The 24000-nt window shown below is 41.2% G+C and overlaps 2 protein-coding genes across 2 annotated transcripts in view; one reads left to right on the plus strand and one right to left on the minus strand.

Annotated features, from left to right (window-relative positions):
* Window positions 1–24000, plus strand: part of lctlb (lactase-like b) — a 49181-nt gene that overhangs the window by 18761 nt on the left and 6420 nt on the right. The window contains exons 4-13 of the mRNA XM_029751949.1: window positions 1046–1133; window positions 1303–1412; window positions 2357–2485; window positions 3498–3593; window positions 4749–4803; window positions 4894–5055; window positions 7100–7277; window positions 11303–11402; window positions 15973–16099; window positions 21402–21601. Of these exons, the coding sequence (XP_029607809.1) occupies window positions 1046–1133; window positions 1303–1412; window positions 2357–2485; window positions 3498–3593; window positions 4749–4803; window positions 4894–5055; window positions 7100–7277; window positions 11303–11402; window positions 15973–16099; window positions 21402–21601 (1245 nt within the window). The remainder of the gene's footprint in view (window positions 1–1045; window positions 1134–1302; window positions 1413–2356; window positions 2486–3497; window positions 3594–4748; window positions 4804–4893; window positions 5056–7099; window positions 7278–11302; window positions 11403–15972; window positions 16100–21401; window positions 21602–24000) is intronic.
* The window catches only part of zwilch (zwilch kinetochore protein), a 54335-nt gene continuing 51613 nt past the window's right edge, over window positions 21279–24000 (minus strand). The window contains exon 18 of the mRNA XM_029751947.1: window positions 21279–21801. The gene's annotated coding sequence lies outside the window, so the exon portion shown is untranslated. The remainder of the gene's footprint in view (window positions 21802–24000) is intronic.

Consider the following 24000-nt stretch of genomic DNA (forward strand, 5'->3'; position numbering starts at 1 on the left):
GAGGACATCTCCCTAATGAGACCATAGCTATAACATCTGGTCTGTTGTAACCCAGGAGGACATCTCCCTAATGAGACCATAGCTATAACATCTGGTCTGTTGTAACCCAGGAGGACATCTCCCTAATGAGACCATAGCTATAACATCTGGTCTGTTGTAACCCAGGAGGACATCTCCCTAATGAGACCATAGCTATAACATCTGGTCTGTTGTAACCCAGGAGGACATCTCCCTAATGAGACCATAGCTATAACATCTGGTCTGTTGTAACCCAGGAGGACATCTCCCTAATGAGACCATAGCTATAACATCTGGTCTGTTGTAACCCAGGAGGACATCTCCCTAATGAGACCATAGCTATAACATCTGGTCTGTTGTAACCCAGGAGGACATCTCCCTAATGAGACCATAGCTATAACATCTGGTCTGTTGTAATCCAGGAGGACATCTCCCTAATGAGACCATAGCTTTAACATCTGCTCTGTTGTAACCCAGGAGGACATCTCCCTAATGAGACCATAGCTATAACATCTGGTCTGTTGTAACCCAGGAGGACATCTCCCTAATGAGACCATAGCTATAACATCTGGTCTGTTGTAACCCAGGAGGACATCTCCCTAATGAGACCATAGCTATAACATCTGGTCTGTTGTAACCCAGGAGGACATCTCCCTAATGAGACCATAGCTATAACATCTGGTCTGTTGTAACCCAGGAGGACATCTCCCTAATGAGACCATAGCTTTAACATCTGCTCTGTTGTAACCCAGGAGGACATCTCCCTAATGAGACCATAGCTATAACATCTGGTCTGTTGTAACCCAGGAGGACATCTCCCTAATGAGACCATAGCTATAACATCTGGTCTGTTGTAACCCAGGAGGACATCTCCCTAATGAGACCATAGCTATAACATCTGCTCTGTTGTAACCCAGGAGGACATCTCCCTAATGAGACCATAGCTATAACATCTGGTCTGTTGTAATCCAGGAGGACATCTCCCTAATGAGACCATAGCTATAACATCTGGTCTGTTGTAATCCAGGAGGACATCTCCCTAATGAAAGAACTGAAGCTGGCCCACTACCTCTTCTCCATCTCCTGGCCCCGCATCATGCCTACCGGGATCAAGTGTGAGTTACCGTCGTGTGATTACAAGTAGGGTACACGCATCCAGTAAATTTGTACAAACAATAAAATCAAGAAAGAAAAAAACAAAAAAAACAAACACACACTATCGATTGCTCCCAGTTTTACTGTGTAGTTGTATTGTAACGTTTTGATCTGGGATTTCTTTCACAGCTGACCATGTGAACGAGAAAGGGATAAATTACTACGATGAGCTGATCGACAACCTGTTGGAGAACAAGATCACTCCCATCGTTACTCTGTACCACTGGGATCTACCTCAGGTGGGTCTTCATAAAAACAGACACCAACATCAGCTTGGTTTCCTTGGATTTATTTGTGTCGTCTAGCCAACTCCCCGCGGTCATCGTCACGCCCTAAGATACGGCGAATGTGTCTGAACGTTTCGACATGAACCAGCGGGCCATAAAAGTTTGTGGCAAGGCTAACACAAACAGATCTGTGTGCGTTATCATACAGTCAGGGGTGAGAGTCGCATGAGAAATGAGTGAGTGGACTTGAAAACATACGGAATAAACTCCAAAACTGACCGTGTGTGTGCGGTTCAAAAGATAACTGTGACATTTTGCGGAAGGGCGTCAGATGAGTGGCCCGAGAACGAGGCTTTGTGCGCACAGCAGAGGACCTCATCAATTTACGCCACACCGTGAAGGTCTAATGAACATTCATCTTCTGACATTAATGTTAAAATGGCGGGTTTGCACTGTTTGAATTGCAGAAATTATTTCGGAGCGGACGATCGTGCGCAGGTTTTGTCAGACTTACAGGATCCTTTTAAAGCGATTGGTTTGACAAATCAGATGAAAACATCGTGACTGGTTGTGTTTATGCCACATTAAAAAAGGTCATACATTTTAAGACGTTAAACTACATTTTTACTATAAAGCCCACAGAGATCCTATTAAATTAGCTACTCTATACAGTATTACATTTTTAGTCATTTAGCAGTCTCTCTTATCCAGAGCGACTTACAGTAGTGAATGCATACATTTATACATTTTTTTTCTTCTTCTTTGTTTTTGTACTGGCCCCCCGTGGGAATCGAACCCACAAACACGTTGCAAACACCATGCTGGCGTTGCAAACACCATGCTGGCGTTGCAAACACCATGCTCTACCAACTGAGCCACACGGGACCAGCATGTCATTCTATGATGAGGCCTATTTCCCTTGACCGGTTCGTCTCTTCCTCTGTGTGTTTCTGTAGGTCCTCCAGGAGAAGTATGGAGGGTGGCAGAACATCAGCATGGTCAACTATTTTAATGAGTTTTCCAACCTGTGTTTTGAGAGATTCGGAAACAGAGTGAAATACTGGATCACCTTGAACAACCCATGGGTACATTAAGTCGTTCAAAACTCTTCAAAACAAACGTATTGTTTTAGTTTTTATATTTTATTTTTCTGTGTGAAGTGTGTTGAGACCTTGTAAAATACACGGAATAAATTGTGATTTGATGGAACAGTTATTAGCATGAGCCATTTAAAAAAAACGGTTCTTGCTGTACTTGACAAGCGGCCCCCTGGGTAGTATTCATTAGGCAACAAACGTATGAAAAGGCACTGAAATAGGGAGCGCTGCTTGAACATCAAATAAGAAATGCTAACATTTGTTTTCCCATAGCAAAACATTTTTTTTTTGCTGTGGTGTGACCTAATGAATATGACCCTGGTTTGTATTTGCTTGTCGGTGGCCGTAGAGAGAGGGCTATGAGACTGACCAATAGGGGTTTGAGACAGGACGTCGAATGGTGCGTTACCGCCACCAACATCACGGGGGATAAAATTACATTTAAAAGCTAGGTACTAGCTAGTTAGCATGCACTAGCTAGTTAGCATGCACTAGCTAGTTAGCATGCACTAGCTACTTAGCATGCACTAGCTACTTAGCATGCACTAGCTACTTAGCTTGCACTAGCTAGTTAGCATGCACTAGCTAGTTAGCATGCACTAGCTAGTTAGCATGTACTAGCTAGTTAGCATGCACTAGCTACTTAGCATGCACTAGCTACTTAGCATGCACTAGCTATTTAGCATGCACTAGCTACTTAGCATGCACTAGCTACTTAGCATGCACTAGCTACTTAGCATGTACTAGCTACTTAGCATGCACTAGCTACTTAGCATGTACTAGCTAGTTAGCATGTACTAGCTAGTTAGCATGTACTAGCTAGTTAGCATGTACTAGCTAGTTAGCATGTACTAGCTAGCTAGCATGTACTAGCTAGTTAGCTAGTGTAGATAGATAGTTTAAATAGTCACACGTACAAGGTTGACGATGTAATTACCGGGTACAGATACATTCTTGAGCTCCAACAATACATAAATGACTAACTGGAGTGTGTTTTCAGTCGGTGGCGGTGGAAGGATATGAGACTGGTGAACACGCTCCTGGACTGAAGCTGAGAGGAACAGGGGCCTACCGGGCCGCGCATCACATGATCAAGGTTAGAGGTCACTATTTTTCCCTGGTCTCAGATCTGCAGTGGCCATAGAAGCTGGCTATACAGTACCAACAGATCTGGGACCAGCCTACAGTGGCCATAGAAGCTGGCTATACAGTACCTACAGATCTGGGACCAGCCTACAGGGGCCATAGAAGCTGTTTATACAGTACCTACAGATCTGGGACCAGCCTACAGTGGCCATAGAAGCTGGCTATACAGTACCAACAGATCTGGGACCAGCCTACAGTGGCTATACAGTACCTACAGATCTGGGACCAGCCTACAGTGGCCATAGAAGCTGTTTATACAGTACCAACAGATCTGGGACCAGCCTACAGTGGCTATACAGTACCTACAGATCTGGGACCAGCCTACAGTGGCTATACAGTACCTACAGATCTGGGATCAGCCTACAGTGGCCATAGAAGCTGACTCTACAGTACCAACAGATCTGGGACCAGCCTACAGTGGCCATAGAAGCTGTTTATACAGAACCTACAGATCTGGGACCAGCCTACAGGGGCCATAGAAACTGTTTATACAGTACCAACAGATCTGGGACCAGCCTACAGGGGCCATAGAAACTGTTTATACAGTACCAACAGATCTGGGACCAGCCTACAGGGGCCATAGAAACTGTTTATACAGTACCTACAGATCTGGGACCAGCCTACAGTGGCTATACAGTACCTACAGATCTGGGACCAGCCTACAGTGGCCATAGAAGCTGTTTATACAGTACCTACAGATCTGGGACCAGCCTACAGGGGCCATAGAAACTGGCTATTCAGTACCAACAGATCTGGGACCAGCCTACAGGGGCCATAGAAACTGTTTATACAGTACCAACAGATCTAGGACCAGCCTACAGTGGCTATACAGAACCTACAGATCTGGGACCAGCCTACAGTGGCCATAGAAGCTGTTTATACAGTACCAACAGATCTGGGACCAGCCTACAGGGGCCATAGAAACTGGCTATTCAGTACCAACAGATCTGGGACCAGCCTATATATTTATTAATCCTGGTCCTGTGAACCCTAATTGTTTTATTTTTGCTCTATCACTACACACCTGATTCCACTAAATCAACAGGTTTGATGAATGAATTGAAATGTCATCAATGATACCAGTTGCCTGTCCTTGTCTTGTTAGGCCCATGCTAAAGTCTGGCACACCTACGACACAAAGTGGAGAGGAAAACAGAAAGGTAAATCAACCTCACAGCCTTCCTTCCTACACATTTCCCAAATTGGGCCAATTAAGACATTGATTGGTTAATTGATCCCATCTCCTGTAGGTCTAGTGGGCATCTCTCTGTCTGGAGATTGGGGCGAACCGGTAGACATCAGTAACCAGAAGGACATCGAGGCAGCAGAGAGATATCTCCAATTCTACATGGGCTGGTTCGCCACTCCCATCTTCCACGGGGACTACCCTCAGGTCATGAAGGACTTTATTGGTGAGTTTATATACATGATACATGACCTGGAAAAATGAACTATTTTCATGGCTGATGTTCACAGACAGAATCGTTACAAGACAATAAAAACAAAAACAAAAAAAATGCTGCGTGAAAAAAAAGATTACTTTAGGGGAAATGTTGATTTGTAAACTAGTCTAGGCATACTTGTTAAGTATAAACCTAGTCTAGGTACTGAGTTAGACCCTAGAGGGTAGAGGGTACTGAGTTAGACCCTAGAGGGTACTGAGTTAGACCCTAGAGGGTCCTGAGTTAGACCCTAGAGGGTAGAGGTACTGAGTTAGACCCTAGAGGGTAGAGGGTACTGAGTTAGACCCTAGAGGGTACTGAGTTAGACCCTAGAGGGTACTGAGTTAGACCCTAGAGGGTCCTGAGTTAGACCCTAGAGGGTAGAGGGTACTGAGTTAGACCCTAGAGGGTCCTGAGTTAGACCCTAGAGGGTAGAGGGTACTGAGTTAGACCCTAGAGGGTAGAGGGTACTGAGTTAGACCCTAGAGGGTAGAGGTACTGAGTTAGACCCTAGAGGGTAGAGGTACTGAGTTAGACCCTAGAGGGTAGAGGGTACTGAGTTAGACCCTAGAGGGTAGAGGGTACTGAGTTAGACCCTAGAGGGTAGAGGGTACTGAGTTAGACCCTAGAGGGTAGAGGTACTGAGTTAGACCCTAGAGGGTAGAGGGTACTGAGTTAGACCCTAGAGGGTACTGAGTTAGACCCTAGAGGGTAGAGGGTACTGAGTTAGACCCTAGAGGGTAGAGGGTACTGAGTTAGACCCTAGAGGGTACTGAGTTAGACCCTAGAGGGTACTGAGTTAGACCCTAGAGGGTACTGAGTTAGACCTAGAGGGTACTGAGTTAGACCTAGAGGGTAGAGGGTACTGAGTTAGACCCTAGAGGGTAGAGGGTACTGAGTTAGACCCTAGAGGGTAGAGGGTACTGAGTTAGACCCTAGAGGGTAGAGGGTACTGAGTTAGACCCTAGAGGGTAGAGGTACTGAGTTAGACCCTAGAGGGTACTGAGTTAGACCCTAGAGGGTACTTGAGTTAGACCTAGAGGGTACTGAGTTAGACACTAGAGGGTACTGAGTTAGGACCCCTAGAGGGTAGAGGGTACTGAGTTCGACCTAGAGGGTACTGAGTTAGACCCTAGAGGGTAGAGGGTACTGAGTTAGACCCTAGAGGGTACTGAGTTAGACCCTAGAGGGTACTGAGTTAGACCCTAGAGGGTACTGAGTTAGACCCTAGAGGGTACTGAGTTAGACCCTAGAGGGTACTGAGTTAGACCCTAGAGGGTACTGAGTTAGACCCTAGAGGGTAGAGGGTACTGAGTTAGACCCTAGAGGGTAGAGGGTACTGAGTTAGACCCTAGAGGGTACTGAGTTAGACCCTAGAGGGTACTGAGTTAGACCCTAGAGGGTAGAGGGTACTGAGTTAGACCCTAGAGGGTAGAGGGTACTGAGTTAGACCCTAGAGGGTAGAGGGTACTGAGTTAGACCCTAGAGGGTAGAGGTACTGAGTTAGACCCTAGAGGGTAGAGGGTACTGAGTTAGACCCTAGAGGGTAGAGGGTTACTGAGTTAGACCCTAGAGGGTACTGAGTTAGACCCTAGAGGGTAGAGGGTACTGAGTTAGACCCTAGAGGGTAGAGGGTACTGAGTTAGACCCTAGAGGGTACTGAGTTAGACCCTAGAGGGTAGAGGTACTGAGTTAGACCCTAGAGGGTAGAGGGTACTGAGTTAGACCCTAGAGGGTACTGAGTTAGACCCTAGAGGGTACTGAGTTAGACCCTAGAGGGTACTGAGTTAGACCCTAGAGGGTACTGAGTTAGACCCTAGAGGGTACTGAGTTAGACCCTAGAGGGTAGAGGGTACTGAGTTAGACCCTAGAGGGTACTGAGTTAGACCCTAGAGGGTACTGAGTTAGACCCTAGAGGGTACTGAGTTAGACCCTAGAGGGTAGAGGTACTGAGTTACATCACCTGCCCAACCCAGGGTTAGGACTTTAACTCTCTCTCCGTCTCTCTCTCCAGGTCGTAAGAGTGCCCAGCAGGGTCTGGGTACATCCCGTCTCCCCTCCTTCTCTTCCCAGGAGAAGAGTTACGTTAAGGGTACCTGTGACTTCCTGGGTATCGGTCACTTCACCACGCGCTACATTACCCAGAAGAACTACCAGTCGGGTCGCGGAAGCAGCAGCTACTTCACTGACAGGTAGACTACTAGCACTTTAAGATACTGTATTGTCATACTTGAGTAAAAGTACATTTCTAAATAAAAAAATGACTCAAGTAAAAGACAAAGTCTACTTGAGTATAAGACCAAAAATATATAGATTTTAATCGTAGGCTACTTTAGAAGAGAGCGAGTGGCATCAGCTACGCTAACAGGTAGCCTACATTTTAACATTTTGGTCGGTTAGCAGAGAGTCTAATACAGAGCGGTCGGTTAGCAGAGAGTCTAATACAGAGCGGTCGGTTAGCAGAGAGTCTAATGCAGAGCGGTCGGTTAGCAGAGAGTCTAATGCAGAGCGGTCGGTTAGCAGAGAGTCTAATGCAGAGCGGTCGGTTAGCAGAGTCTAATGCAGAGCGGTCGGTTAGCAGAGAGTCTAATGCAGAGCGGTCGGTTAGCAGAGAGTCTAATGCAGAGCGGTCGGTTAGCAGAGAGTCTAATGCAGAGCGGTCGGTTAGCAGAGAGTCTAATGCAGAGCGGTCGGTTAGCAGAGAGTCTAATGCAGAGCGGTCGGTTAGCAGAGAGTCTAATGCAGAGCGGTCGGTTAGCAGAGAGTCTAATACAGAGCGGTCGGTTAGCAGAGAGTCTAATACAGAGCGGTCGGTTAGCAGAGAGTCTAATACAGAGCGGTCGGTTAGCAGAGAGTCTAATACAGAGCGGTCGGTTAGCAGAGAGTAATACAGAGCGGTCGGTTAGCAGAGAGTAATACAGAGCGGTCGGTTAGCAGAGAGTCTAATACAGAGCGGTCGGTTAGCAGAGAGTCTAATACAGAGCGGTCGGTTAGCAGAGAGTCTAATACGGAGCGGTCGGTTAGCAGAGAGTCTAATACGGAGCGGTCGGTTAGCAGAGAGTCTAATACAGAGCGGTCGGTTAGCAGTCTAATGCAGAGCAGTCGGTTAGCAGAGAGTCTAATACAGAGCGGTCGGTTACCAGAGAGTCTAATACAGAGCGGTCAGTTAGCAGAGAGTCTAATGCAGAGCGGTCGGTTAGCAGAGAGTCTAATACAGAGCGGTCGGTTAGCAGAGAGTCTAATGCAGAGCGGTCGGTTAGCAGAGAGTCTAATACAGAGCGGTCGGTTAGCAGAGAGTCTAATACAGAGCGGTCGGTTAGCAGAGAGTCTAATACAGAGCGGTCGGTTAGCAGAGAGTCTAATACAGAGCGGTCGGTTAGCAGAGTCTAATACAGAGCGGTCGTTTAGCAGAAAGTCTAATACAGAGCGGTCGGTTAGCAGAGAGTCTAATACAGAGCGGTCGGTTAGCAGAGAGTCTAATACAGAGCGGTCAGTTAGCAGAGAGTCTAATACAGAGACGTCGGTTAGCAGAGAGTCTAATACAGAGCGGTCGGTTAGCAGAGTCTAACGCAGAGCGGTCGGTTAGCAGAGAGTCTAATACAGAGCGGTCGGTTAGCAGAGAGTCTAATGCAGAGCGGTCGGTTAGCAGAGTCTAATGCAGAGCGGTCGGTTAGCAGAGAGTCTAATACAGAGCGGTCGGTTAGCAGAGAGTCTTACGCAGAGCGGTCGGTTAGCAGAGAGTCTAATGCAGAGCGTTCGGTTAGCAGAGTCTAATACAGAGCGGTCGGTTAGCAGAGAGTCTAATACAGAGCGGTCGGTTAGCAGTCTAATACAGAGCGGTCGGTTAGCAGAGAGTCTAATACAGAGCGGTCGGTTAGCAGAGTTGAATACAGAGCGGTCGGTTAGCAGAGAGTCTAATACAGAGCGGTCGGTTAGCAGAGAGTCTTACGCAGAGCGGTCGGTTAGCAGAGAGTCTAATGCAGAGCGTTCGGTTAGCAGAGTCTAATACAGAGCGGTCGGTTAGCAGAGAGTCTAATACAGAGCGGTCGGTTAGCAGAGTCTAATACAGAGCGGTCGGTTAGCAGAGAGTCTAATACAGAGCGGTCGGTTAGCAGAATTGAATACAGAGCGGTCGGTTAGCAGAGAGTCTAATACAGAGCGGTCGGTTAGCAGAGAGTCTAATACAGAGCGGTCGGTTAGCAGAGAGTCTAATACAGAGCGGTCGGTTAGCAGAGTCTAATACAGAGCGGTCGGTTAGCAGAGTCTAATACAGAGCGGTCGGTTAACAGAGAGTCTAATGCAGAGCCATTTACTACACTTGTCCTTTCTACAAGCTACATTAACTTGCCTGTCAGATGCTGCGTGTGTGTATATATTAATGAGATAGTCCACTATTTGCACTTTCTTATCTTGCAGCATGTGACTATTTGTAGGCCTGTTGTAGGTATTATTGGGGGGCTCCCGAGTGGCGCAGCGGTCTAAGTCATTGTATCTCTGTGCAAGAGGAGTCACTGCAATCCCTGGTTCGAATCCAGGCTGCATCACATCCGGCTGTGATTGGGAGTCCCATAGGGCGGCGCACAATTGGCCCAGCGTAATCCGGTTTTGCCGACAGACTTGCCTAGTTTAATAAAGGTTACAAAACATTGATGAGCTGTTGTCGAAGACAAATTCCAATGTATGTACCTATGACTTGTACTTAGAAATCAGCAGAAGTGGTATGAAGGCACAAACAGACTTGTGCTCAGGCTACTTACAAATGGCAACTGAATTAATGTTGAATTTAAATTGTAATTGAAAAGTTAAAAGGCGCAATGCTCGCTCACAATTAAAAATGCATTGTTTTATTTAAGCAAGGTTAAACTAATTGAAATTACAGTACATTTAAACGCGATGGCACATATTATCAACTTGAACTACCATGTTTACACTGCATTTGGAAAGTATTCTGATCCCTTGACTTATTCCATTTCGTTACAGCCCGAATTCAAAATGGATTAAATCAATTTTTTTTTCTCACCCATCTACAGATAATACCCCATTATGACATCACAATACCCCATTATGACATCACAATACCCCATTACGACATCACAATACCCCATTACGACATCACAATACCCAATAATGACAAAGTGAAAACGTGTTTTTAGAAAAAAAAATCAAATTTATTGAAAATGAAATACAGAAATATCTCAATTATATAAGTATTCACATCCCTGAGTAAATACTTTGTATAATCACCTTTGGCAGTGATTACAGCTGTGAGTCTTTCTGAGGTCTCTTTCTGAGGTGCCCTTCTTTGCGAGGCATTGGAAAACCTCCCTGGTCTCTGTGGTTGAATCTGTGTTTAAAATGAACTGCTCGACTGAGGGACCTTACAGATAATTGTATGTGTGGGGTACAGAGATGAGGTAGTCATTAAAAAATCATGTTAAACACTATTATTGCACACAGAGTGAGTCCATGCAACTTATTATGTGACTTGTTAAGCAAATGTTTACTCCTGAACTTATTTAGGCCATATCAAAGGGGTTGAATAATTATTCATGTTTAATTAATTTCCAAAAAATTCTAAAAATATAATTCCACTTTGACATTAGGGATTATTGTGTGTTGAAAAAAAAATTGAATTTAATAAATGAAAAAAAATCAGGCTGTAACAACATGTGGTAAAAGTCAAGGGGTATAAATACTTTCTGAAATAAGTTTTTTGTAACCAGGTACGTTGCCTAGGAAATAGTTACAGGGGAGAGGAGGGAGGATGAATGAGCCAATTGGAACTGTACTTGACAGCATATATTATTATTATTATTATCATTAATATTATTATTATCATTGATATTATTATTATTATCATTATTATCGTTAATATTATTATCATTAATATTATTATCATTGATATTATTATTATTATTATCATTAATATTATCATTATTATCGTTAATATTATTATTATCCATATTATTATTATTCATATTATTATTATCATTAATATTATTATTATCATCATTATCATTAATATTATTATCATTATTATTAATATTATTATCATTAATATTATTATTATCATCATTAATATTATCATTAATATTATTATTATCATTAATATTATTATTATCATCATTATCATTAATATTATTATCATTAATATTATTATTATTACTAAAATTATTATTATTAATATTATCATTGTTATTGTTATTGTCTTGAACAGAGACCTAGCTGAACTGGTGGACCCCCGCTGGCCTGATCCTGGATCAGAGTGGCTCTACTCTGTCCCCTGGGGGTTCAGACGCCTGCTCAACTTCGTCAAGGTAAAGAACTTGCGTGTTAAAATGTATTGTTTTACGCTTCAAAACTAGGATTTGATTACTGTAGCAAAAGGGTCTCTCTTAGCAACAGGCCTTCAAATCTCCTAACCTCACCACCACATCATCGGTACAGCAACTGATCCTGCAGTAAAACATTAATCAATTTACTTGTTGTAATAGAATAGAAGAAGTATAGAAGTAATAATTGTAGTACAGTAGTAGTAGTACTCATTTTAGTAGCAGTAGAATAGTAATGTAGTGGGCAGTAATATTTGACATGTGTATATGCAATGTATTTGATATTATACACTGAACAAAAAATATAAACGTAAAGTGTTGGTCCCATGTTTCGTGAACTGAAATAAAATAATCGCAGAAATGTTTTCATACGCACAAAAATCTAAAGTTTTGTGCACAAATTTGTTTCCATCCCTGTTAGTGAGCATTTCTCCTTTTGCCAAGATAATTCATCCACCTGACAGGTGTGGTATATCAATAAGCTGATTAAACAGCATGATCATTACACAGGTGCACCTTGTGCTGGGGACAAATAAAATGCCACTAAAAACGTGCAGTTGTCGTCACACAACACAATGTCACAGATGTCTCAAGTTTTGAGGGAGCAGTGCAATTGGCATGCTGACTGCAGGAATGTCCACCGGAGCTGATGCCAGAGAATATAATGTTGATTTCTCTACCATAAGCCACCTCCAACGTCGTTTTAGAAAATTTGGCAGTACTTCCAACCGGCCTTTTAACCGCAGACCACGATTAAACACACATGCCTCGGACCTCTTCACCTGCCGGATCGTTTGGGGGGGGGGGGGGTTTGCAGATGGTGGTAGACTACAGAGGTTGGACCAATAACCATTCAGATGGTGGTAGACTACAGAGGTTAGACCCATAACCATTCAGATGGTGGTAGACTACAGAGGTTAGACCCAATAACCATTCAGATGGTGGTAGACTACAGCGGTTAGACCCAATAACCATTCAGATGGCGGTAGACTACAGAGGTTAAACCCAATAACCATTCAGATGGCGGTAGACTACAGAGGTTAGACCCAATAACCATTCAGATGGCGGTAGACTACAGAGGTTAGACCCCATAACCATTCAGATGGCGGTAGACTACAGAGGTTAGACCCAATAACCATTCAGATGGCGGTAGACTACAGAGGTTAGGCCCCATAACCATTCAGATGGTGGTAGACTACTGTGGTTAGACCCAATAACCATGCAGATGGTGGTAGACTACAGCAGTTAGACCCAATAACCATTCAGATGGTGGTAGACTACAGCAGTTAGACCCAATAACCATTCAGATGGTGGTAGACTACAGCAGTTAGACCCAATAACTATTCAGATGGTGGTAGACTACAGCGGTTAGACCCAATAACTATTCAGATGGTGGTAGACTACAGAGGTTAGACCCCATAACCATTCAGATGGTAGTAGACTACAGAGGTTAGACCCATAACCATTCAGATGGTGGTAGACTACAGCAGTTAGACCCAATAACTATTCAGATGGTGGTAGACTACAGAGGTTAGACCCAATAACTATTCAGATGGTGGTAGACTACAGAGGTTAGACCCCATAACCATTCAGATGGTGGTAGACTACAGAGGTTAGACCCATAACCATTCAGATGGTGGTAGACTACAGCAGTTAGACCCAATAACTATTCAGATGGTGGTAGACTACAGAGGTTAGACCCAATAACCATTCAGTCTTCGTGAAGAGAAGTGAAAGCCTTCTGCATCTCATTATAGTCCTATATTGTTCAAGAATGTCATTAGAATGAAGATAAGGACAATGAAACGTTTTTAATTTAACTGTTGAAAGCGAGGAAGGAATGAAGCAACAATAGAGAGAGAAAGAGGAGGTAGGCTAATAACATTTGGAGAAATATTATGAAAAGGTATATATATATATGTGTCAGTCTACTAATTAAAGAAATAGACCCTATTACAGTAGACAATTAAAATGTTGTCTTTTGCTTCGTGTTTTGAACGATGTAAATCCAGTCCATATAATACAATACAGTAATACAGTATAATACAATACAGTACGGTAATACAGTATAATATAGTATAATATAATACAGTATAATATAGTATAACATAATACAGTACAGTAATACAGTATAATATAATACAGCACAGTAATACAGTATAATATAACAGTACAGTAATACAGTATAATATAACAGTACAGTATAATATAACAGTACAGTAATACAGTATAATATAATATAATACAGTACAGTAATACAGGATAATACAATACAGTACAGTAATACAGTATAATATAATACAGTATAATATAGTATAATATAATACAGTATAATATAGTATAATATAATACAGTATAATATAATACAGTACAGTAATACAGTATAATATAGTATAATATAATACAGTATAATATAATACAGTACAGTAATACAGTATAATATAATACAGCACAGTAATACAGTATAATATAACAGTACAGTAATACAGTATAATAAAATACAGTATAATATAACAGTACAGTAATACAGAATTATAATAGAATACAGTACAGTAATACAGTATAATATAATACAGCACAGTACAGTAAAATATAATACAGTACAGTAATACAGTATAATATAATACAGTACAGTAATACAGTATAATATAATACAGTACAGTAATACAGTATAATATAATACAGTACAGTAATACAGTATAATATAATACAGCACAGTAATACAGTAAAATATAATACTGTATTACTGTACTGTATTACTGTACTGTATTATATTATACTGTATTACTGTACTGTATTATATTATACTGTATTACTGTACTGTATTACTGTACTGTATTATATTTTACTGTATTACTGTACTGTATTACTGTACTGTAAAATATAATACAGTACAGTAATACAGTACAGTAATACAGTATAATATAATACAGTACAGTAATACAGTATAATATAATACAGTACAGTAATACAGTATAATATAATACAGTATAATATAATACAGTACAGTAATACAGTATAATATAATACAGTACAGTAATACAGTATAATATAATACAGTAAAATATAATACAGTAATACCGTAAAATATAATACAGTAAAATATAATACAGTAATACAGTATTATATAACAGTAGAATATAATACAGTACAGTAATACAGTATAATATAATACAGTACAGTAATACAGTATAATATAATACAGTACAGTAATACAGCACAGTAATACAGTAAAATATAATACAGTACAGTAATACAGTATAATATAATACAACACAGTAATACAGTATAATATAATACAGTACAGTAATACAGTATAATATAATACAGTACAGTAATACAGTATAATATAATACAGCACAGTAATACAGTAAAATATAATACAGTACAGTAATACAGTAAAATATAATACAGTACAGTAATACAGCACAGTAATACAGTATAATATAATACAGTAATACAGTATAATATAATACAGTAATACAGTATAATATAATACAGTAATACAGTATAATATAATACAGTAATACAGTATAATATAATACAGTACAGTAATACAGTATAATATAATACAGTATAATATAATACAGTATAATATAATACAGTACAGTAATACAGTAAAATATAATACAGTACAGTAATACAGTAAAATATAATACAGTACAGTAATACAGTATAATATAATACAGCACAGTAATACAGTAAAATATAATACAGTACAGTAATAGTATAATATAATACAGCACAGTAATACAGTAAAATATAATACAGTACAGTAATACAGTATAATATAATACAGTAATACAGTATAATATAATACAGTAATACAGTATAATATAATACAGTAATACAGTATAATATAACAGTAATACAGTATAATATAATACAGTATATAATACAGTATAATATAATACAGTATATAATACAGTATAATATAATACAGTAATACAGTATAATATAATACAGTACAGTAATACAGTATAATATAATACAGTATAATATAATACAGTATAATATAATACAGTACAGTAATACAGTATAATATAATACAGTACAGTAATACAGTATAATATAATACAGCACAGTAATACAGTTCACACTCAAAATGATAAGCCTGCTGGAGCTAGATTCATGTATTTATCCAAGAGAGCATATAGTTAGATACACCTATGGGATTTTTATGGTTTTTTTTCCTGTTGTGTGTAATGTGCAGTAGACTATAGTCTAGATGATCGCACAATCATTTCATCTTTTTTGGTCTTGGGCTCATTATATGTCTTTCATGTGTGTCTCATCGGGCTCAGGTATCATCAGGCTGAATCTTCAACCAAAGCTCTAATCAAATCAAGATATAGGCCTATTTATAATGCTTTATAATGCTTTATAATGACATGTTTTTAGCAGGGAAACACCGGGTTACCCAGGTAGAAAATTGATTTATTCTCAGGATGGAACATTTGTAAAATAAAAACGGGAAAATATTCAACCCTAGTTCAGACTTGAGGATGACAGGAAATCTAACTGACCCTCCTACTGACTTCCTGTCTCTGTGTAGGCCCAGTACAGAAACCCGATGATCTACGTGACAGAGAACGGGGTGTCAGAGAAGATCAGGTGCACTGAGCTCTGTGATGACTGGAGAATACAGTACTACAAGGACTATACCAACGAGATGCTGAAAGGTATCACTATTATACTGTAATATAACATATTACATTAACATATTTAAGTATATATGGGACGAGGCAGGCCTGAAACCATTCAACACTAAACAAAAGTAAACATTTATAGTGTTGGTTACATGTTCCATACACACAAAAAGTTTTTCATTTTTTTAAAATGTTGACCACAAATTTGTTTACATCCCTGTTAGTGAGCATTTCGCCTTTGCGAAGATAATCCATCCACCTGACAGGTGTGGCATATCAAGAAGCTGATTAAACTGCATGATCATTACACAGGTGCACCTTGTGCCGGGACAACAAAAGGCCACTCTAAAATGTAGTTTTGTCACACAACAATGCCACAGATGTCTCAAGTTTTGAAAGAGTGTGCAATTGGCATGCCGACTGCAGGAATGTCCACCAGAGTTGTTGCCTGATAATTTAATGTTTATTTCTCTACCATAAGCCGCCTCCAACGTCGTTTTAGAGATTTTGACAGTACGTCCAACCGGGCCTCACAACCGCAGAGCACGTGTAACCACGCCAGCCCAGGACCTCCACATCCGGCTTCTCCACCTGCGGGATCGTCAGACCAGCCACCCTGGACAGCTGATGAAACTGGGTTTGCACAACCGAAGAATTTCTGCACAAACTGTCAGAAACCGTCTCAGGGAAGCTCACCTGCGTGCTTGTCGTCCTCACCAGGATCTTGACCTGACTGCAGTTTGGCGCTGTAACCAACAGTTCAATTTCAGTGGGTAAATGCTCACCTTCGATGGCCACTGGCACGCTGGAGAATTGTGCTCTTCGCGGATGAATCCCGTTTTCAACTGTCCCGGGCAGTTTATGGTGTTGTCTGGGTGAGCAGTTTTCAGATGTCAACGTTTTGACCCGAGTTCCCCATGGTGGCGGTGGGGTTATGGTACGGACAGGCATAAGCTACAGACAACGAACACAATTGCATTTTATCGATGGCCGTGACGAGATCCTGAGGCCCGTTGTCGTGCCATTCATCCGCCACCATCACCTCATGTTTCAGCATGATAATGCACAGCCCCATGTCGCAAGGATCTGTACACTATTCCTGGAAGGTGAAAATGTCCCAGTTTTTCCATGGCCTGCATACTCACCAGACATGTAACCCTTTAAGCATGTTTGGGATGCTCTGGATTGACGTGTACGACAGCGTGTTCCAATTCCCGCCAATATCCAGCAACTTCTCACAGCCATTGAAGAGCAGTGGGGACAACATTCCACAGGCCACAATCAACAGCCTGATCAACTCTATGTGAAGGAGATGTGTCGCGCTGCATGAGACTAAGTGGTGGTCAGATACTGACTGGTTTTCTGATCCACGCCCCCTACCTTTTTCTTTAAAGGTATCTGTGACCAACAGATGCATATCTGTATTCCCAGTCATGTGGAATCCATTGATTCGGGCCTTCAAAATTGTTGCATGTTGCATTTATATTTTTGTTCAGTGATGTGATGTTTTATGTGTGTGAATATATACAGTTGGAAGTCAGAAATTTACATACACCTTAGCCAAATATATTTAAACTCCGTTTTCACAATTCCTCACATTTAATCCTAGTAAGAATTCCCTGTCTTAGGTCAGTTAGGATCACCACTTTATTTTAAGAATGTGAAATGTCAGAATAATAGTAGAGAGAATGATTTATTTCAGCTTTTATTTATTTCATCACATTCCCAATGGGTCAGAAGTTTACATACACTCAATTAGTATTTGGTAGCATTGCCTTTAAATTGTTTAACTTGGGTCAAACGTTTCGGGTAGCCTTCCACAAGCTTCCCACAATAAGTTGGGTGAATTTTGGCCGATTCCTCCAGACAGAGTTGGTGTAACTGAGTCAGGTTTGTAGGCCTCCTTGCTTGCACATTCTTTTTCAGTTCTGCCCACAAATTCTCTCTAGGATTGAGGTCAGGGCTTTGTGATGGCCACTCCAATACCTTGACTTTGTTGTCCTTAAGCCATTTTGCCACAACTTTGGAAGTATGCATGGGGTCATTGTCCATTTGGAAGACCCATTTACGACCAAGCTTTAACTTCCTGACTGATGTCTTGAGATGTTGCTTCAATATATATCCACATAATTTTCCATCCTCATGCCATCTATTTTGTAAAGTACACCAGTCCCTCCTGCAGCAAAGCACCCCTACAACATGATGCTGCCACCCCCGTGCTTCACGGTTGGGATGGTGTTCTTCGGCTTGCAAGCCTCCCCCTTTTTCCTCCAAACATAACAATGGTCATTATGGCCAAACAGTCCTATTTTTGTTTTTTAATTTAATTTTAAAATCTTTATTTAACCAGGTACGCTAGTTGAGAACAAGTTCTCATTTACAACCGCGACCTGGCCAAGATAAAGCAAAGCAGTGCGACACAAACAACAACAGAGTTACACATGGAATAAACAAGCATACAGTCAATAACACAATAGAAAAAAAGAAAGTCTATATATAGTGTGCGCAAATGGCGTGAGGAGGTACGGCAATAAATAGGCCATAGTAGCAAAGTAATTACAATTTAGAAGATTAACACTGGAGTGATAGATGAGCAGATGATGATGTGCAAGTAGAGATACTGGTGTGCAGAAGAGCAGAAAAGTAAATAAAAACAATATGGGGATGAGGTAGGTAGATTGGGTGGGTGAGCTATTTACAGATGGACTATGTACAGCTGCAGCGATCGGTTAGCTGATGTTTAAAGTTAGTGAGGGAAATCTAAGTCTCCAGCTTCAGCGATTTTTGCAATTCGTTCCAGCCACTGGCAGCAGAGAACGGGTCGGAAAGGTGGCCAAAGGAGGTGCTGGTTTTCGGGATGACCAGTGAGATATACCTGCTGGAGCACGTGCTACGGGTGGGTGTTGTTATCGTGACCAGTGAACTGAGATAAGGTGGAGCTTTACCTAGCATAGACTTAGATGACCTGGAGCCATTGGGTCTGCGACGAATATGTAGCGAGGGCCAGCCGACTAGAGCATACAGGTCGCAGTGGTGGGTGGTATAAGGAGCTTTGGTAACAAAACGGATGGCACTGTGATAGACTGCATCCAGTTTGCTGAGTAGAGTATTGGAAGCTATTTTGTAGATGACATCGCCGAAGTCGAGGATCGGTAGGATAGTCAGTTTTACGAGGTTAAGTTTGGCGGCGTGAGTGAAGGAGGCTTTGTTGCGAAATAGAAAGACGATTCTAGATTTGATTTTGGATTGGAGATGTTTGATAAGAGTCTGGAAGGAGAGTTTACAGTCTAACCAGACACCTAGGTATTTGTAGTTGTCCACATATTCTAAGTCAGAGCCGTCCAGAGTAGTGATGCTGGACAGGCGGGCAGGTAGCGATCGATTGAAGAGCATGCATTTGGTTTTACCAGCGTTTAAGAGCAGTTGGAGGCCACAGAAGGAGTGTTGTATGGCATTGAAGCTCGTTTGGAGGTTTGTTAACACGGTGTCCAAAGAAGGGCCAGATGTATACAGAATGGTGTCGTCTGCGTAGAGGTGGATCAAGGAATCACCCGCAGCAAGAGAGACATCGTTGATATATACAGAGAGAAGAGTCGGCCAGAGAATTGAACCCTGTGGCACCCCCATAGAGACTGACAGAGGTCCGGACAACAGGCCCCCCGATGTTTCATCAGACCAGAGGACATTTCTCCAAAATGTACGATCTTTGTCCCCATGTGCAATTGAAAACCGTAGTCTGGCATTTTTATGGCGGTTTTGGAGCTGTGGCTTCTTCCTTGCTGAGCAGCCTTTCAGGTTAAGTCGATAGAGGACTCGTTTTACTATGGATATAGATATTTTTGTACCTGTTTCCTCCAGCACCTTCAGTTTGAAGGTAGGCCTTGAAATACATCCACAGGTACACCTCCTATTGACTCAAATGATGTAAATTAGCCTATCAGAAGCTTGCAAAGCCATGACATAATTTTCTGGAATTTTCCAAGCTGTTTAAAGGCACAGTCAACTTAGTGTATGTTAACTTCTGACCCACTAGAATTGTGATACAGTGAATTATAAGTGAAATAATCTGTCTGTAAACAATTATTGGAAAAATGACTTGTGTCATGCACAAAGTAGATGTCCTGACCGACTTGCCAAAACTATAGTTTGTTAAGAGGACATTTGTGGAGTGGTTGAAAAACGAGTTTTAATGACTCCAACCTAAGTGTATGTAAACTTCCGACTTCAACTGTACATATTTACAGAGCACTCGGAAAGTATTCAGACCCCTTGACTTTTTCTACATTTTGTTACGTTACAGCCTTATTCTAAAATTAATTAAATAAAAAGCAGCATCATGCTGTGGGGATGTTTTTCAGCGGCAGGGACTGAGAGACTAGTCAGGACCTGTGGCAAAGGTTCACCTTCCAACAGGACAACAACCCTAAACACACAGCCAAGACAACGCAGGAGTGGCTTCCGGAAAAGTATCTGAATGTCCTTGAGTGGCCCAGCCAGAGCACGGACTTCAAATAAATCGAACATCTCTGGAGAAACCTGAAAATAGCTGTGCAGCGACGCTCCCCATCCAACCTGACAGATCTTGAGAGGATCTGTAGAGAAGAATGGGAGAAACTCCCCAAATACAGGTGTGCCAAGCTTGTAGTGTCATACCCAAGAAGACTCAAGGCTGTAATCGCTGCCAGAGGTGCTTCAACACAGTACTTAGTAAAGAGTCTGAATACTTATGTAAATTCAATATTTCAGTTTTTAATAAATGTGCAACAATTTCTAAAAACCTGTTTTTGCTTTGTCATTATGGGGTATTGTGTCTAGATTGATGAAGGGGGGAGAAAAAAACAATTTAATCAATTTTAGAATAAGGTTGTAACGTAACAATGTAGAAAAGGTCAAGGGGTCTGAATACTTTCCGAATGCACTGTATTTGGTGTCTAATGTACATTGTATTATACCTCGGTCTCAATACGTCTTCCCTTTCAAAAAAAAAAAGGTAAAAAAAAAAAAATGAAAATAAAATACTGGAACCAATACTGTAATTCCAACAAAATGTCTTCTTTGGATTGTAGTCCCGTTAGATTATCTCAGTGTTTAACCAAGACTTTTCAACAACGATACATTCAGTATTATTCAGTAACTAAAAACAGGGTCGATTCCAGTAAATCCAGAGTACCTTCTGAATTGAATATGGTATTAACCCTGTGATGTACTTCCGTTTTTTTGTTGCTACGACAGTGACGCGATTGCCGGCTTGTCTGTTCAGAAACTTAAAAAAAAAAAACAGACGTGCTCTTGTTCTCCCGCTCTGTCCTCCTTATTATTTTCTTCTGTTTTTTAGCCATCAAAGACGGAGTGAACGTGCGCGGCTACACGGCCTGGTCTCTGCTGGACAAGTTTGAGTGGGACGAGGGCTACTCGGAAAGGTTTGGCCTGTACTACGTAGACTTCAGGAATAAGAATAAACCGCGTTACCCAAAAGCCTCGGTTCAGTACTACAAACGCATCGTCGGCTCCAACGGATTCCCCAACCAGAGAGAGGTGAGAGCGTTACGACCCAGTGTCTATACGAACTCCTCATTTCAGTTACATCTTTAATACAAATCATATAATACACATTACAACAGGTTAATATTAAATATGAAGAAAAAAAAAAAACATGGAAATGTACATTAGTTCTACTGGTAGAAATGGATATACTTTGCAAATAGAGCATTCCATATTCAGGTGAGGACGTCATCCTGTAAAATATTGAGAAAGAGGGATGGGGGGAAGAGAGAGAGAGACAGAGAGAGAGAGGGAGGGGGAAGAGAGAGAGGGAGGGGGAAGAGAGAGAGAGAGAGGGATGGGGAAGAGAGAGAGAGGGAGGGGGAAGAGAGAGAGAGAGAGAGAGAGAGAGAGAGAGAGAGGAAGGGGGAAGAGAGAGAGAGAGAGGGATGGGGAAGAGAGAGAGAGAGAGAGAGAGACAGAGAGAGGGAGGGGGAAGAGAGAGAGAGAGAGACAGAGAGAGAGAGAGAGAGAGGGAGAGAGAATACATAATTAAAATATGATAAGTGTGTATCCTATATTAACCCTAAACCATCCTAGTGTGTATCCTATATTAACCCTAAACCATCCTAGTGTGTATCCTGTATTAACCCTAAACCATCCTAGTGTGTATCCTTTATTAACCCTAAACCATCCTAGTGTGTATCCTATATTAACCCTAAACCATCCTAGTGTGTATCCTGTATTAACCCTAAACCATCCTAGTGTGTATCCTGTATTAACCCTAAACCATCCTAGTGTGTATCCTGTATTAACCCTAAACCATCCTAGTGTGTATCCTGTATTAACCCTAAACCATCCTAGTGTGTATCCTATATTAACCCTAAACCATCCTAGTGTGTATCCTATATTAACCCTAAACCATCCTAGTGTGTATCCTATATTAACCCTAAACCATCCTAGTGTGTATCCTGTATTAACCCTAACCCATCCTAGTGTGTATCCTGTATTAACCCTAAACCATCCTAGTGTGTATCCTGTATTAACCCTAAACCATCCTAGTGTGTATCCTGTATTAACCCTAACCCATCCTAGTGTGTATCCTGTATTAACCCTAACCCATCCTAGTGTGTATCCTGTATTAACCCTAAACCATCCTAGTGTGTATCCTGTATTAACCCTAAACCATCCTAGTGTGTATCCTATATTAACCCTAACCCATCCTAGTGTGTATCCTGTATTAACCCTAAACCATCCTAGTGTGTATCCTATATTAACCCTAAACCATCCTAGTGTGTATCCTATATTAACCCTAAACCATCCTAGTGTGTATCCTATATTAACCCTAAACCATCCTAGTGTGTATCCTATATTAACCCTAAACCATCCTAGTGTGTATCCTGTATTAACCCTAAACCATCCTAGTGTGTATCCTGTATTAACCCTAAACCATCCTAGTGTGTATCCTGTATTAACCCTAAACCATCCTAGTGTGTATCCTGTATTAACCCTAAACCATCCTAGTGTGTATCCTGTATTAACCCTAAACCATCCTAGTGTGTATCCTGTATTAACCCTAAACCATCCTAGTGTGTATCCTATATTAACCCTAAACCATCCTAGTGTGTATCCTATATTAACCCTAAACCATCCTAGTGTGTATCCTGTATTAACCCTAAACCATCCTAGTGTGTATCCTGTATTAACCCTAAACCATCCTAGTGTGTATCCTGTATTAACCCTAAACCATCCTAGTGTGTATCCTGTATTAACCCTAAACCATCCTAGTGTGTATCCTGTATTAACCCTAAACCATCCTAGTGTGTATCCTGTATTAACCCTAAACCATCCTAGTGTGTATCCTGTATTAACCCTAAACCATCCTAGTGTGTATCCTGTATTAACCCTAAACCATCCTAGTGTGTATCCTGTATTAACCCTAAACCATCCTAGTGTGTATCCTGTATTAACCCTAAACCATCCTAGTGTGTATCCTGTATTAACCCTAAACCATCCTAGTGTGTATCCTGTATTAACCCTAAACCATCCTAGTGTGTATCCTGTATTAACCCTAACCATCCTAGTGTGTATCCTGTATTAACCCTAAACCATCCTAGTGTGTATCCTGTATTAACCCTAAACCATCCTAGTGTGTATCCTATATTAACCCTAACCATCCTAGTGTGTATCCTGTATTAACCCTAAACCATCCTAGTGTGTATCCTGTATTAACCCTAACCCATCCTAGTGTGTATCCTGTATTAACCCTAACCCATCCTAGTGTGTATCCTGTATTAACCCTAAACCATCCTAGTGTGTATCCTGTATTAACCCTAAACCATCCTAGTGTGTATCCTGTATTAACCCTAAACCATCCTAGTGTGTATCCTGTATTAACCCTAAACCATCCTAGTGTGTATCCTGTATTAACCCTAAACCATCCTAGTGTGTAT

The sequence above is a fragment of the Salmo trutta genome, chromosome 4, assembly GCF_901001165.1.
Source record: "Salmo trutta chromosome 4, fSalTru1.1, whole genome shotgun sequence".
Lineage (NCBI taxonomy): Eukaryota > Metazoa > Chordata > Actinopteri > Salmoniformes > Salmonidae > Salmo > Salmo trutta.